This window comes from Dromaius novaehollandiae, chromosome 3 (assembly GCF_036370855.1).
Source record: "Dromaius novaehollandiae isolate bDroNov1 chromosome 3, bDroNov1.hap1, whole genome shotgun sequence".
In the NCBI taxonomy this organism is placed as follows: domain Eukaryota; kingdom Metazoa; phylum Chordata; class Aves; order Casuariiformes; family Dromaiidae; genus Dromaius; species Dromaius novaehollandiae.
Window position 1 is genome coordinate 121,309,569 of NC_088100.1, and position 17,462 is coordinate 121,327,030.

The 17,462-nt window shown below is 35.7% G+C and overlaps 1 protein-coding gene across 12 annotated transcripts in view; it reads right to left on the reverse strand.

The window, feature by feature from the left end:
* The window catches only part of SLX4IP (SLX4 interacting protein), an 82,386-nt gene that overhangs the window by 63,329 nt on the left and 1,595 nt on the right, over positions 1–17,462 (reverse strand). For 6 of the 12 annotated variants that reach the window (XM_026094618.2, XM_064509991.1, XM_064509990.1 and 3 more), the window contains exons 2-3: positions 13,106–13,151; positions 11,418–11,466 (exon numbers count right to left, since the gene is read on the reverse strand). In XM_026094618.2, coding sequence (XP_025950403.2) covers positions 11,418–11,444 — 27 coding nt within the window. In that variant the 5' untranslated portion in view covers positions 11,445–11,466; positions 13,106–13,151. Of the gene's footprint in view, positions 1–11,417; positions 11,467–13,105; positions 13,152–16,174; positions 16,360–17,462 lie in introns of all 12 variants that reach the window. The other 6 variants (XM_026094617.2, XM_064509992.1, XM_026094624.2 and 3 more) reach the window with 2 other exon arrangements.

Consider the following 17,462-nt stretch of genomic DNA (forward strand, 5'->3'; position numbering starts at 1 on the left):
TACATTTCAAGAAACCAAAAAAAAAAAAAGTCTGTTTTTCATCACACTAATAAGATAGTAAATAGCATCTAATTTAAATTACATTATATTTGAACAGGTTTGGATTAATGTCTTACCATTATAACATTTAAATAGGTAGCATACTGACTTTTTGAAGAGGTCCAAGGTGTTACTGAAAAGACAAGGGAACTAATCTAAACATCCTGAGGATCACTGAACTAATTTATTGATGGTAAAATTAGAGAAAGTGAGCATGACACCATTACTGATCAGGGTCTTACCACAAAATCTGTGTGGTAACTGAACAGAAAACAAGAAATATTTCACAGTCACATACTAATATGATGATAGCCATCAGGAGCAGAGAAGATTTTGGTTTGGGAATTACTATAAAGCTATAAATGAGTTTACCTTCTTAAATCCCATTGTGTTGCCTATTCTGAAATTATAATTTGCGCCAATTTTAAGTCACTAACCTCTGTGCTAGATGAAGTCCAGTGTTAAGGACACAACTAGTTCTCACATGGAACAAAAATACTCAGGAGGAGACAGCTTAAATTATTCTAGGAAGATCTGTACCCTCTGAAGAGTAAGCACAGCTCTGTATTACTATTCAGTCATTGTTCCAAGAAACACCATATAACAGAGCTCACAAATAATAAGAGTTAGTGGTGCTACTGAATTTCAGTTTCCTGATTCCTAAAAATGGGAAAAAACTAAAGTTCATGTTGCAATTTTAAATGTTACTTCTGATTCCACAAACTAACACAATACAGTCTTAATTCATTCAACGTACGAAGTGAGTGATGACATATTTTCAACTGAGAAAGCTGTCTGAAGTTTTGCAGTACAGCAATATTCCTGGCTAGAAATGGATACTTTTTTCTGTTGCTAGGACAACATGACAAATAAGTAGACTTAAAAAACTACTTGGTTTGGTAGGATGAGTGTTCCTATTCCTATGTACTAGACTCTCATTTACCATATCACAACCCTAAAACAAGATCTATCGTCCTGGTAAATTTAGTGACACTAGCAAAACATGAAGCTTTTTGTGGAAAGAAAATGATCAGCCTTTCTCCAAATGCTGCACTTTTATAAGCTGCCTCCACTACAATAATGGAAAATTATTACTTCGACAAATAAGTTCCCAATCATATGTTATTCAAGTGAATATATTATATTTAAGAGTACTTCAACATCCACAGTTATTTCTGGTTAGAAAATAGTCAGGACACCAAATCTGGGAGTTGCACTAAAAGAACGCCTCACTGTCTTCCTGAACTTACTAGCGATGCTCATATTCTAAAGGCTGGCCAGAGGACCAGAAGATAATACAGCTGCTAAACTGTAAAGCTCTTTTGAAGACTATCCCAAAAGCAGATGGAAAAACAAAACAAATATAGAAAATTTATCTGACAACTATCAAATGATAATTTTCATGTAATATCAAAGACATCTTGGAAAAAATTCATGAAGACTAGAATTGGGCTCAGTGCAAACTCTGTGCTAAGTAAAAAAACAGAACTAGACTACCAGAATTACTTTCTTCATTTTTGCTAATCTTCAAAGTCTTTTGGACTAAAAGAAAAACTGCATAAAATTAATGTCAGTTCATTAAACTGAAAAATTGGCAGCGCATCTAAATGCATTAAGTCTAGGTTCTGCTTACACATGGATCTCCAAGGAACATGACAAGCAGTGTTGCTGATAATTTCACAAGTATTCTCTCCCTCTACACCAGTTTTGAATCTGTGTTCCACTGTGGTGCTGAAAATTAAATTCTCTGTTATATTTTAACAATTTGTGATCATCAGTGGTGCCCATAACACTATTAATCAGGGTGAAGAGAGGATAAAGGCAAAGAAACACTGCATTTTCCATAACATTTTGAAGTCTTTGATGGTGATGTCTAAACGCTCCCCTCTGCCTTCACCAAAAATTAAAAAAAAAAAAAAGCAAGTGAATTGACATAAAAATATTTAAAACTCATGAGGAATTCTGACACACTTTCTGAAGAAATCAGTTATGCTCTTCTACTCCAAATCCTTCTGTTAGCTCTTCTGAGATACCCACATCAGCCAAAGATGATTTAATCAATCACAGCTATTCAGTCTATTTTGTATTAATCTACAAATACTCAGTAAACCAGACACTTATTTGAGGGGAGAGGATGTTTTTGTCTGATTGTTTTTTTAATTGTGGGTCTTGTTTTCACCTTTTGGCTCATCAGATCTACTCCTACCATCTAAATTGCTTCTAAATTCTCTGAGTCATGAATTACCACTATATGACAGTTCAACACCTCAAAAATTAAAACTGTAGACTTGCAGACAATACCAAAAGAATAACTGTTTATAATCTTCTTTTCTATTACTGAAGATTACCTTACTGTAGTAAGGTAGTGCACTATGAAAGTGCCACTTATTTTACTCTCCTATTTTTTTACTATATATTCAAAAAAAAAAAAAAAAAAAAAAAGTAGTTATACACCGCATGACCCGCTAACTGTCAAATCCTACAATCTTGGCATTGAACAGATCCTCTTTAATGGCCCAAGACTTAGCTCTTTCCCAACTCTTTAGCTCAGCAAGTATTTTATGTTCAGATCTATATGCCTCTCTTATCAGCTTTCATCTGGATGATACAAAGCAGGATAAACCACAATCACGTATATTTGGTTAATTATGACTGCTATTAAATCACTAGTATATTCAGTGAACAAAGAAGACTCTCCGAGTTTAAAACAGAAAATTGGCTTGAACTTGAAACACTGTATTTAACTGTATCTTATATAAACTATTGTTTAACCAGCTGATCTGTGTCAGATACGCCAGACACCTTACTTCCTCCTGGAGACAAAGCAGGGCCCTGCAAAGAGGACCTTATACTTGGGACAGTTTACTTCAATTATTGCAAAGGTTTTTAGAGCAAAATGAGGACAGAGTTCTTGGAGCACATTCAGGGATATCCTCAGTCATCCACAATAAGAAAACACTGAGAACATGTTCTGAGGCTGCACCACATTTTCTTGTGTGAAAACCAGTGACATTATGCCTTTCTTCCTTACCTCTGCTCTCTTCCTCATTCTCCCTCAAGACTAACAACTGTTTTTCAATAAACACTCGACAGAATATATGCACAGCAATTCTCCACTTGAATGCTATTTCACACATACACTGCAAATTACATAGGAAAAAGGAACAAAATCTTCATTTTGCTGAAGCTTGTAGATTCAGGACTTCATCCCAGATGAAAAACATACAGACAGCAGAAATAGCAGACAGGCCTCAAGGAAAGAGGTTACAAAGACAAGAAAGAAGGCACTTAAAGCTTTATGAACATACCACGCTTCCCAGCAAAGTCTACACAGCCAATAGGAAAAGTTCATCTTAAAACATTCAAATCACTGAAGTTAAGATTTTGGTTCAACGTTGTCTGCACATGACCTAGTCCACAAACCATTCTCTTCCCTGGTGTAGTTCTCAAGTGAAAATTTCTCAGCTACAGATAAAGAAAAGTGCTTTGTAGTAAGGAAGGGGAGTTAACTTTTGTACATACTTCAAAAATATTCTGTTCTATGTGGCAAGGAAATAAATAAATTAGTTAATTTAATATGCAAAGGTAAAACCACCTTTGCACACCACCTTGCTTACCAAAGGTAAGCAAGTAAAACATAATCAGTTTGTACAACTGAATAAACCTATACAGCCAATCTAATTTACATTTGTTATCTAAAGGCTACCTAAAGTTTATTCTTTTCTGCTGATTTGCCCAAGTAACATCACACCACAGCAAAAACAGACAGATATTGTATTCTATTCTGCTGAGAAACAGAGCACAGAAAAATATACAGTAGCAGATGGGCAGTAACACAAACAAACTCTACAGAACGTATCATCTATAGTAGGAGTCCTTCTTCGTGGATTAGGATACCACTTCATCCTGTATTATATATTTTGTTTTTCAAATGTATTTCTGACACTATTACTGAATTTCATTATTAAATCTGCAAATTTTTGCCTCTTCATTACCACATTTCTGGTAATAAAAAAAGAAAAAACACAGAGGAGAGGGATTCAGGTATAAAAAGCATGCTATGACTTTTCCATCAGTAATTTCTTGACACAGTTTGTATGACTGATATTATAGCAACTAAAAAATTATCTTGTTTCTATTGTTTCTACTCATATCTGAAGTAAATATTTGATTCTGATCAGACCACTCTTTCAAACAGTTGGGTACCTGTTTTTAGCATAGAATAAATAAACCACCTTCATCACCTAACTTTGAAATAAGTCAATAGGAAAATAAATGGAAAACATCAAAAAATAAAAAGAACAGAAAATGGTCTTGTAACTAACAAAACATCGTTAGAACCTCTATACTAACTTTTAAAGCATAAGTTTTACTAATTCATCTTCTTTTTAGAAAAAAAGAAAACAAGAATACTTCCTTTAGTCTTCTACTTCTACACTCATTTCATACACATACCAACATTATCCATTCTAGCACAAGTTTTAATCATACACATTTGTAATCACTGAAGTAATATTTCAATTTTCTTAAGCATGGTGGGCCTCACAGCACTTCAAATTAGAAATACTTGCAGTCAAAAAAGTGAAACTAATGTACAACAAAATCACTAGTGGAACTCCTGATCATTTAAGAGGGAATTAACCATGTCACAGATAGAAATATATTCAGATTGGTTCCACATGAGCCAGCTTACAACCACACAAAAATAAACATGGTTACATAGGCTACATTACATTCAATTACTTGTTAAGTCCTGTTAGGCTGAGGACTCGGTCAATGATGTTACCTTTCTCTGCTTTATAACTCATAAGTGTACACTATTATAGTCAAAATTCAAGGTTTTTTTATGATCTTGTTTTTGCTATATCCATCTTTTCCCAACACTGGGTAATCGTGAGTTGGCAGTACAGGGGCGAAGTTTTATTTCCCCTTTCCCTTTTCCTCCCTCCACAAGAATCCCCATTTCATACTGAAATTAAAGTTGATTTTTAATTTATTATTTGGCATTATCCCTTTTTAATATTTTTCCAACCTAACTTCTTTAGACCTTGACACTAGAGGCAAACAGACTTCTTAAAAAAAAAAAAAAAAACTGAGTAAAGGTGTTAATGAAATAAATTAGCATGTCCTTGGTTAAGCTACAGTATGCTAGCAATTTACTTCTACAAGCTCTGATCCAAAGCCCATCAACTTCACTGAGGTTTGGGTTTGCTCCACCATAAGAAGAACTTAATTCAATAGTGGTAAATGAAATCTAAGACGTATAACTTGACTAGAAAGCATTCCAAGTAACACTGGTAATAACATTAGTGATTTCTTCACAGCTCATACAGATTTTAGTTCCTTAAATTATTAAAAAAAAAAACTGTCTGGAATTTATAGTGTGTGCCAACTACACTGTCACAGCTTAATTGAGCAGCTGTCAACTGTTAGAAAATAAATGCATCATCATCTCTTACAGAAGAACTGCTGTGGGAAGTGAAACACTTATACGGGATATAAAGTTTCTGGAGTCATGGTAATGAATCTGTTTTCATCAGGTGACCATGAGTCATCATTTTGTCAGCAGTTTAAAGGGTTTTCACAATAGCCAAGCGTCATCATGGCTCACACTTAACAATGACTGTGGCAAAACACCAAAATATATAGTATGCCATTTCCTGTGGTACCATTATTTAAGGAAAAATTTGGTTATTGAGTCAAGAAAAATTGCAAAGTCATTGCTGAATGGTAAGTGCTGTAGTATACACAAAATGCCCAGAAACTAAATTTTTATCGGAGAACTGAAACCAAGTAATAATTTTGCTTTTTAAAATAGCCTCATTTTAAGGAAGTAGTGAACAACTTGGATCAAGCTAAGGGAGAAAATTAAAATGCACTGTCAGCCTCTTTCCTCCCTTTTATTTCACACTTCAGTCAGAACATTCGCGCATCTCAAACATCCAGATAATTTCCACATATTAAAATTCATTGCATTGTACAGGATGGAGAGAGACCATGTGAAACATGATACAAAAATTTTTACATTCAGCTTTCATGATATTAGCACTAAGACCAAAAACCGTATCATTGCATCATTAAACTTTCTGGACATGGCATTAGTGGGTACTGCTGGGGAGAGCGGTGGAGGAAACAGGGATGCCTCACCTCTCAGCTTACTAACCCTCATCTGAACTCACTGGGGGGAATTGAAGAATTTCACCTACAGTGCAAGCTGAAGCCTCTCCCAGGACCTAAAGACATTCACTGACCCCACGCAGCATCTCTGCTAAGCTCTGATGCTTTGCTGGCCTGAGAGAGATTGAAGTCTGCTTCTCGGTTCCTCATCCCTTCCTCCCTCATTGTTGGGCTGAGGGGTTATGCAGACAGTACCACTAACACCTCTGAGAAGCAGAATGGTAGAGAAGTAAAATGTGGTGGTGCTGGGCAGAAATAAGGCACATGGCAAGTGTCACTGAATTAATTATGCCTAAAAAAAAAAAATCAGTATTATTTGGTACGATGCACATTTAGAATCCTAAAACCACTGTCACAGTGGTATAGTACTCACAATTAGCAAAATGCTCATTTTCTGGCACAACTGTTACTTTTAAAACTAATCAGATAAATTTATTGGAATTACCAAGAAAAGTAATGCAAGCTGAGCCATCCTTTTACTCCTTATTTGAAGTGATCCCCATGAAAGCAGTGTTTCCACTGTTGATGTTTATCCCTCTGGCTTCCTATTCCTTTCCCCTTCTGCTAACACTTTAATCTCTCGGCTCTTCATCCACTCGTCATTTCCCTAGGCTTGAAAATTAATCCTCTGAGGTCAGTGAGGAAACTTCCATTGACTCCAGGAGGTTTAGAATTAGACCGTACACTTAATTTTCCTACCCCCCTCTACTCCCCAACTTCCTCTTTTTTTCCTGGAACTTATTTACTCATCACTTTAATCATTCCATGTAATCCCATTTCTGGTCCCATAAACTAAAAATGAAACGCACAGTTACAAAGAATGGAAGGAAAGGTAACTAAACAGATGTCTCTCCATCCTTTATTGTTGCTTCCTACCTCCTGTGTTAAATCACATTTTCCAAAGCTCCTTATTTATCTATTTATTTGAAAGATTTTAAGCCCTTTTAGAGAAGAACTGTATTTTATGCATTTATACAGAAACTAACACAGACATCAAGATGAAGTGAGGTGTACGGTGCTACTTTATAATAATTTTCATCACTTGCATTTATAGTTGTTCTGACCAACGCAGCTTTAGAAGAACTCCATCTCTAGAAACCCATCACTATGTGGATAACATAGCATTTTCTTAATTTAAAAAGCTCAAAAAGCAACAACCTTTAATCAATTCAGAGAATTCTGGTACCTTACATCTAAGTTTCAAAATACTTTTTACAAATTCTACCTGATCTTAGAAAATGGAATCTTACCATATTTCTATTGAAACATTTGTCAGTATTCCAGCAACACAAATAGTGTGTTAAAACACATTGTTTTGCAATGAAAAACAGCAGGAAAAAAAGACATCAAAGTTTTGTATGATAGTTATTTCAACTAAGCTCTCTTTTAAAAATCTGGCACTCAGACAAGAAAACAGTATGTTAACCAGTTCACTTCACAGAAAAGCTAACTTTAATCTGCCTTGCTCACTTAGGTGCCACCTAAGAATCATCGAAGCAGACATGTCTGATATACAAGTCCATGTCAACATATTTCATTGTTAGCATATTTTCATTGCATTACTTTTGTATTACTTTTCAACAAACAGTAAAAGCAGTATCTTGCAAACAGTGAGCAGGCTGACCCTAAGATGACCTGTAAAATGACAGAAATACATGCTAGCATATAGTCTGACAGGAACATATCTTTCCATCCTTTTTTACCTAGTAGAAAAGGCCTTCTACCTAGGTTTGTAATCGACATGCTTTGTACAGTTCCTTTCACAGAGCATTTAGACATGCAAAGACAGATGCTAGAATGCATTTGCTTGTAAAGATTTTAACAATATCTTAATGGTTATCTTCAAAGCATATTATGGATAATTAAGTAATGGATATACATACAAGCAAAATGAAGGTGAAAACTGAGCATGTTGCAGTCACACTGTCATTCTGCTGTCCAGTCATATCCAATACTTCTATCTTTACTCCCAATACAAAATAGAAAGAGATGTTCCCTGCTTCAAAGGAGTTTGCGATCTAAAGTAGGCAAAAAGATTAAAGTAGGGAGGACCAAGAGTTTCATATGCACTCCCAGAGTGCAATAATTAACAAAGAGCACATGTGAAAATCTATAATAGTGTTCTGGATGACCAGAGGGAACAGTCAAACTATAATTACCTCAGTGTCTATAAGCTCAGATATGTGCTAGTGGAGGTCTACAAGTCTTAGTTAGAACAGAGCTCTTAATTTCTGAATGTAAGAAAAACCAAAGTAAAATAAGCTTCCTTTTGAGTTGAGATTTATTGAAGTACAGCAACAACTTAGAAGTCTTCAGTGTTTGGCAAACGAACAAATTACAGAAAACAGCAAATGAATTTTTTCTACTACAATTACAAAAATTACTATATTTAGTTCTGCAGTTTAGCATGGATAAACTCAGTTTACATAATTTTGGAAGAATACTTCTTTCTAGTTTTTCCAAATTTTTAAACAAGGCCCTAGTGATATTATTTCTCAAGTCTGTATACTGTTCGTGATTTTATGTTAAGCTTCACCAATAAAAGCTAAGATTTATTTCTCATAACAGCAGTAGTATATTTTAGCAACACAGACACACAGAAAGCATAATTAAATTCATATGTCTGATTTTGCAGATTTGGTGGTATTTTAACATACAGTTCTTTATGAAGTATCAATATTACTTAAAACTGAAAATTACTGATCAACTTAACTTGTATAAAATATCATCTATTGCACATAACAACACACCATGGCATCCTGCCACTTGGAAGGAAAGAATGTGTGTTTAGGACTTAAACCTTAATACAAAAAATACAGTTAAGGCAATTTTACTGCGTCATTTACTTTATTTCATTTGCTCTTAATTGCCCATAAAACCATGCTTAGGATCACCTTTCAAAAGTAGACCAACTACTCCCTCTACTGAAAATAACTGACCATTACATTGGAGGAACACATTTATAAAACACATGTGACGTTAAGAAGCCATTAAACACATTATAGGTGTCTTTCTCTTAGATTATGTTTGAGTCTGCTAGGACATGAAAGATGGATAAGCTGTACTTTTCAGGTCTTACCAAAAAGATTAACATACATACATATTTTATTTGTGTCTGTGTGTGTGTGTATGTATATATATATATCTTCCAAAGACAGAAACTTAAAAGGAGAGTGCAGAAGATGACACATTCATGAAACATTTTCAAAACCAGTAAAATACCCCTATCAATTTCAAATGGATGAGGAACCTAAAAGTAAGAACATAGTATCTTTTATACTCTCCCTGTAGACAGGAGTGAGAATATTTTCTGCTCTTTAATGGGGAGCCTTTTGCAGAGGGATCTTCCTTGAAAGATGTGAAAGTTAAACAGTCTTTAAAAAGAGAATATTCACATTAAATATAAATCCAGTGAAAATAAAGAAGAAGAAAAAAAAAAAAAGACACACACACACAAAATCCCAGATCTAAGAATTAAAGTATTATGCATCTTTCTGCACAAATTCCAACAATTAGATTTTCACATATTTGCCTTGATTAGAGAATATCAAATATGTAATGTAAACTCAATATGAGCTAATTTTCAGCATCCTGTATATGCAAAAATTTGCCCTCATTTTTCAAATGCTACCAGGACGAAAATAAATCTGTCATAGCTCACTGGCACTCTCAGAGGTTCTGTCGACGATATTGGTTAGCTACAAATACAAGCTCAATGAGAAACTATCCATTTGTTCAGATAATGATGTCAAACTACTTAGCAGTTGCCAGAGTACATACTGAGTAAAGGTAAAGTGCCTATGCTGGATTAGCAAATTAACAATAATGTAGATCAATAATCAAGGCCTTAGGACATTTTAATCTAGCAGAGACATTTCAACTCGCACCACTTGCTTTCTTTGGCACTTGCATTCATGTTGATGATATCAAGAGATCTCAGCTGAGAAAGATAATGGTTTCACCCTCAGATCCTGTTACCATAGAGTAGTAGCATACAGAATCAGAATATCAGCTAAAGTATGCTCAAAATCAAATTTATCCCTTCTAACTCCTTCTATATCAGTTGAGGAAGAGTGAATAGTATCTCAGACAAGGAGACCTCTAAAAATTAGGCATGATGCCATCAATTTAAGGTTTACAATCAAGTTAAAAAGTAAGAAAAAAAGATTTGAGCAAATGTCCCACTAAATAAGTAGTTTTCCCTGCAAAGAACGCAGATTTTTACTCCATACCACAGAGAACTAACTGTTTGGTCTGCTTTTTGAACAGGTTAGTTACCCCACAAAATCAAGTTTCCACAGCTTGATCAACCAGGAAAACTTCTGCGGCTGACCTCCAAAAAAGCAAAAACAAACAAACAAAAGCTTATCCACAAAAGAAACACAGCCTCTTCTGTGAAGAAATTTCTTGGGAAAACCATTTCCAAGAGTAACATATTGCTCTAATCATCCTGAAATGCATGCATTGCACTACCCCAAACAGACAAACAGAAACAGGAAAGAGGGTCCAAAAGAGAAGGTTGCACAATTTTTACCGGACAATCAGTAGGTTTTTATTCTGCGTGGTTTAGTTACTAGTGAGCCGAACTAGTTACGGCAGAATGTTTATTACAGAATGTTTTGAAAAGCATTACTCTTCAGATATACATTCAAATGTTAGAGACTGTTCGCAAACAAACTGCAAAAGCATTTTACTGGATGTTCGTAAAATGCCTAATGCCTGAAAACAGGAAAAAAGGCAAACTAAGATGCAAATTAAGAGTTAAGAGCAATAAAGAGTTTAAGAATATTATTACCCTTTAAACCAGGAACTCTTGGATTATCTGGCAAGTATATGAATAATAATGCAAAATTACAGTAAAAGAAGAATCAACATTAAATTTTAATTCAGGTAAGCTAATGCTGTTTTACTGAGAATTCATGCAGTTTCTAATTATACAACTAATCACTACAGGTACATGTGACTATTTAATCTTCAGCTAAAAGGACCCCAGACACACCCTACCATGATACAGCAGTGCTTGAAGATGTTTGCTTCCCAAGGCAGAATAAAACTGAAACGAAATAGGCTACCATGACCAGAAGCCTAAAGGATGCATCTCTTCTTCATTAACTTTCAAATCTCAATGTACACATACTCTACTCAGTATTATAGATTATCAGGATTTTTTTTTTAAAAGAAAGCTATGAAATTCTACTTACCTTAATGACAAATTTGCTGGATGCCATGACAGTTCAATGTAAACTGGTCCTATAAAAATATGAATTAAAAGTGATCAGCACTAGAAAGAACTCAGATTTCTATACCAAATGACAAGGATTTTTTTTTGATCTAGTCAATGCTAAAATAATGAACTGATTTCGTCAATACTGTTGCTTTTCAAATCCTATACTCTGCCTTCAAGAAATCCAAGGAAAACTCTTACATAAAAGAGAATTACATAGCAATCTATCTTGTTTCTTTTAATGAACTTCATTACCACTGAGTACTGAGCACTGAGTATCCAACACCTGAAATAGAATATAGAACTATTTTTCAGACCAGCACCACAACACAGACAAACTCACCTTACTTACCCACAAGAAGCCTCTGGGAGAGCAGCAAGTTGAACTTGGAATATTACCCCAACTACTGTCTCATCATCTGGCCCCTAGCTGTATGATCCCAGCCTAGTTTCCCTTTCAAAGTAATAGCTTTCGATTCAAATTCCTTTGCATAGCTCAAAGAAAGAAAGAATGAGGAAGAAAAGAGGGAAACACACACAGGAAGAATAAAAAATCCCAAAATTCCTGGAGCTACTGTTTTTTTTTTAAAAAAAAAAAAAACAGCATATGAAACAATACTTGCTCTATTCAACAGAGTCCTCAAACCCTTCTTTCTCAGTGAAGCTCATTTCCTCCTATCTCATGGAAACTCCATCCTTACTAAGCTAGGGAGCCTATGGCAGCCTGTATACATCCTACTGCATTTCACTCAATAGCCCTATAGAAATAACGTCCTCCATCACACTCTCTTAGCAGGAACTTAGCAACATCAAGCAACAGTAAGCAAAATTCAGAATTAAGAAATCCATTTCATACTTGCAGTTCTGATAATCAGCTGCACCAAAATTTGAACAAGTTCAAAAACAAAGCACAGTTTGGGGGGTTTGGGGTTTTTATTAAAACTCTAGCTTCTGGTCATCTTGACCCAAGCATTATTTTCTCTGCACAAAGGCAAAACAAAGTTCAGACCTTCTCCTGCTTATTCCAAGCAGTGTTTAGATTGCTTAATTTGGGTTACTGACTGAGGCGTACCCAGCTGCAGATCCTGGCCCTGCCTCAGACCATTCCAATCAGGTTAAAAAGAGCTCGTTCACACCAAAAGCTAAACATGCCCTTCCTTGGGTGTGAGAGGAAAGTTCCAGAAACTCCTACTATTAAGCAACTCCACAATTAACATAATTCCTGGATCTTGAAATCTGTTCCACTCTCCAGGGGACTGTTAGATTTACAGATTTTATCAATTTTGTTAATCACTAAGTGTTTTTCTAAAAAAGTTCTATCTCCCTCAAATGACCACAAGTTTTAAGTAGGCTTGCAATTCAAACACCATAGCTCTAATCACCTTCTAAACAGATTTCAGTTTTTTAATCACCTTTTTCCTAACTTACAACACCATTAGGGACACAGCATTGAAATTACTAGGGGAAGATCATCTTTCTCACATTAATGGGAGCTAAACATTCATTTGTCAAAAAAAACCAACACAGGTGTAGGGCAGGAAAAACAGGTAAAAAATCTTTCCAGCTAACCCCACGGTGTTAGGGTTCAGAAGAGACATGGAATGGGCCTGATGGTACCATATTTATACCTTTGAAAAATAAGGAATAAAAGGTTAAGATACATACTGTTCTGACACAGGATGGGACCAAAGGCAATAGACAAGGAAGGGACCTAGAATGGAGAGAAAACCAGGTGAACAAAGGTCTCAGTATGTTGGCAGAAGAGTGAGTACCCAAACACATAGCTCAAGTTTCAAAACCAAGGCAACAGGCAAGCTCCTGTAGGTGCTGCCTGTAATATGTGAACTGCAACAGAAAGCACATGCAGAACAGAGTTGCCTTTTACATTCTAAAGCCTCCTAAAGAATTAGTCTCTTAATAAGCTAGAGAAGTCTGGTCAATTTTGCAAGAAATGGTACACAAAAAGAGTACAAATGGAGAAACATAGACCAGTCTGCCACTGCATTCTTCAAGTTATTGCAAACCACCGTGACAGAGCTGTCAAAATTTCAGAATACAAGTCAGGTCAGTGAGGTCTCCATCATGAACTACACTTCAGTATTTCAAAATGCAGTCATTATCCTTAGTTAACTTCAAAAAATTGCAAAACAGGATAAAGAAGTACTGAAGAACTGCATAACATAGCAGAGATAATTTTGATCTTAAAATTGAACAGCAATAGTTTTGAACTAAATAATTACTTCTGTGCAGTTTTTCCCATTGCAAATACCCAAGTATTGAGACATCACATCTGAAAACTACATGAAAATGAGAAAGCAGCAAGAGCACAAACCCATATCCTAGCTCAAAGAAAATCCCCAATGATTTCAATGATTTGCCTATATATAATGTCATCAATATCCAAGCAGTATGAAACAGAAATAGTAAAAAGATCACAGTGAGAAGTAAACTAACTTATCTGACTCTTATATATAAGAAAGAGTATTACTATAACCAGATACAAATGATTTTGAACTGCAAATTACTCTACAAGTAACCACGGAAAATGAAAGTTAATATAATTAATAAAAATGAATGTTTGCACTATGTTCTGAAAAGCTCAGAAGTAAAGGATTCATATCCATTGTATCTCATCAGCTACACAATAATAGTAAGCAGAAAGTAATACAAAGCAAATAACAGCAACACAGATAGAAGCTGGGATGCTGTGCCATGCTTTCTGCCACATGAACTAGCATTCTCCCTTGCACATAATAGTCCTAGAAACTTTGTTATTGGAGTAAATTCTGTCAACTTTACTGATAACAATTTCAAGAAACACAAAGTAGGGAACAGTCACATCATTTGCTCTGTTTCAATTCATTGTGGTAGTGGTACTCCACAGAAGTAACACACTAGAACTACTGTAAGAATCTTTGGAAGAGATAAAAACCCAGTAGTCCTTGAAAGAGCAGCTGCTAGAACTAGGTTGGAATAGAAGCTAAAAGAAAATGGCAGCCAGCAAAGTGAAAAACGACAGCACTTCTCAGTTTAATGGTGTATAACATCATATTATTAGCATTCAGGAACTCCACGGAAGGTGTATCTTCCCCATCACGCAAAAGTGAAAACCAAATAAAACACATAAAACACCTACCAAAACACTACAAAACCTGGGTAAGTATGACTCTTTGGATCCTCTTAAAAAAAAAAAAAAAATCTTGTTTCCAAATTCACAGTGGCATTTCAGAGCTTGTGTTTTTTATTTTATTAAAAAGTTTAGTATCAGAGCTTTGCTAATGATCCCTAGCTTCACACACACACACGAAAAAGAACCAAAGGAAAAATAGGGAAAACACTGGCAGAGGAATAACAACAAATTCTCAACTTGTTGTGGAGCATACCATCAACTAAGAAGCTCCTGCAACAGTACCGGCCATATTAAACAAACCTAATACTTACACTGAGTGACCTGTACCTTGGAATATGGTAAGCAGGAGGCCTAGAATAATAGCATGCAAGGTAGTTTGCCATATGAAGCTCAGAAAATGACATACAACCTACGTGAATTCCCATGTTCCTGGAAGCATAAGGCATATGACTCATGAAGCATGGCATATATGACTCACAAGGTTTCTGCAGGCTTGTGAAGTCAAGGACAATATTTGGACTGTTAATGTTTTATCACTAATTCTTACAGTAGTAATGATACAAATAAGAGTTGCAACAAAACACACCAGAACATCATCTCTCCACCGTATGCTCATGTCCCACTTGAAAACAAACAAAACACAAAGATGAACCAGCTGATAGTATTCTGGCATCACAAGGCCTTTTTAGCCTAACAATTTGCCACTCAGAACACTATTACTGCAACAAATATACTACTACTGCAGTGATGACGAGCTTTGGCAGACAAAAATTACTCTCCAAATCCAGTTTATAAAACTATGGAAGACAAAAAGATGTGCAAGGAAAGTTATCTTTGATTCAAATGCCACTGCATGAGAATAAGCTGCTTTTCAGACTACCTCATCCTCTTCACTGGCAGTACAGACAAGAAAGGAAATAAAGAAGATATAAAAACTGTGAACAAATCTGTAGAAGAACAAAAACAATATTCCAAATGCGTCCATCAGGAAAATCACGGATCTGTCAGAGATGAAAAAAAGATCAGAAATTCAGAGATGAAAAAGATGCCTAATACTGAAACAGCAGGGAATGAGAAAACCATCTATCAGTTTTACAAGAAAAGAAGCCAGCAACCCACCAAACACTTAGCTTTGACATCTTCTATGTTGCAAAAAACACAAAACGTAGGAAACTACTACAACTGCTCCTGTTTGGTGACAGAAATCTCTTTCCTGGAATACCGTATCTGTAATAAACTAATCTAAACCTGTAGAGTAACCTGAGCATAAGGAAATGTGGAGATAAGCAAATAAGATAGAAAAACTCTTCTCAGAAATTAGTCATATTAAAAAAGAAAAAAAAAGTCTAGACATGGTATCATGGTATTTCAACACCCAAATTTCTGATGGCCAACCTGTACAAGAAAGCAAAATCTAGGATTAAACACCTAGGTTCCCTTTAACAAGAGTCAGACACATTTCAAAAATGATGCAGTCTTTCCTTCCTAAATTTGAGAGTAAATGGAATAGTGCAAAGCCAGCAGAAGTCAGGAGATTTGGCCTTTCAGAGAGCTAAAGTCATTTTGTTTGTTTGTTTGTTATCAGTTGATCAACAGCACCTCACCTTTGCAAAGCAGCAGCTTCCAGTGCTGAGGAAATCTGGAACTCACTGGGAATCAGGAACTGGAAACTGCCACCCCCCCCCCCAATGCAAAGTTTGGCAGCTTCTAACACTTCGGTAGCACTGCTGCAAACTTTTCACATTCTGTCCATTTCTGGGTGTCTTTATGTAGAGGGAGAATCAGACACCTGGAAAAGGTAAAACCAAAACCTCAAATGCTAATTGAGGAACTCACTAAGATGAGCGACTATTAACAATTTTTATAGAAGAGTCAAAATTTAAGTATCACAATGTAAAATAGATTTTTTTTCTGAACTCTCCAGACCTTAGGCAGAGTCCTTTATGGAAGCCAGGTATCTGTGAATGTTCTTCTAGCGTAATTACAGCTCTCATGCAGGAAATGCAGTGTCCCAAACCCCTTTTCTTAAGCATACAGATATAAGTTAGGTCGTGGCAAGTACTTCTCCATGCCTCCTCTTGAAGCTCAGTCAACATGCAGAAAGGGACGTGAGTTTTATAGGGAAAAGGTGAAAAGAAAATCTCACTCCATGGTTTAGAGACCAAAATGTTTACCTAGCAATGGTAAGGAAAACTTGGGATATGGCTCTCACATATGGGACCTTTTCTGGTTTTAAATCGTAATCCCCTCTCCCATCCCCTTATCATTTTATAGTGAGCCAGAATTTCATAAGTCAAGACCCCCAGGAACATTAAACTCTGAATCCATTCCTTCATCCAGTTCCTACTGCACTCAGCAATACTCCTATTTGGTAAATTATTCCTAGTCCTGGAAGGACATATCAGACTTTTCAGGCTTTGCTATCTTGTGATTTTTCAGGCTCACTCCTCTCAATTTGTCTGCTTAACCTTTGGAAGCTACTCTTCCAACAAGTTTGCATGTTTTTACCTTGTTGTTATCTAAACTTCCTCATTTGCAAATTGCTAATGCATCTTTAAAAGTTCAACAGCATAGCAGCAAAAATATGCTTTCACCATGCAACTGCAGAGAAAAACAGAAATGAGAAACTCTGAGAAACATGCCCCTTACAGACAGTTGCTGGTTATTTTGTTTTTGCGCATTACAGAATGTTAAATTCCAACTGCTGCAGGAAAACTAGAATTTTTTGTTATGCTCCTTTCTGCATAGAGACTATACATCAAAAAGTGCCATCTTTTTGTTGTAAACTTTGCAACTATGTATAAAATGCAACAGCTTTACTACCACTTTTTGAAGGACACCCACATGTGGCTCAGAGTCACCAGTGACAGGTTTTTCACAACAAAGTGCTGC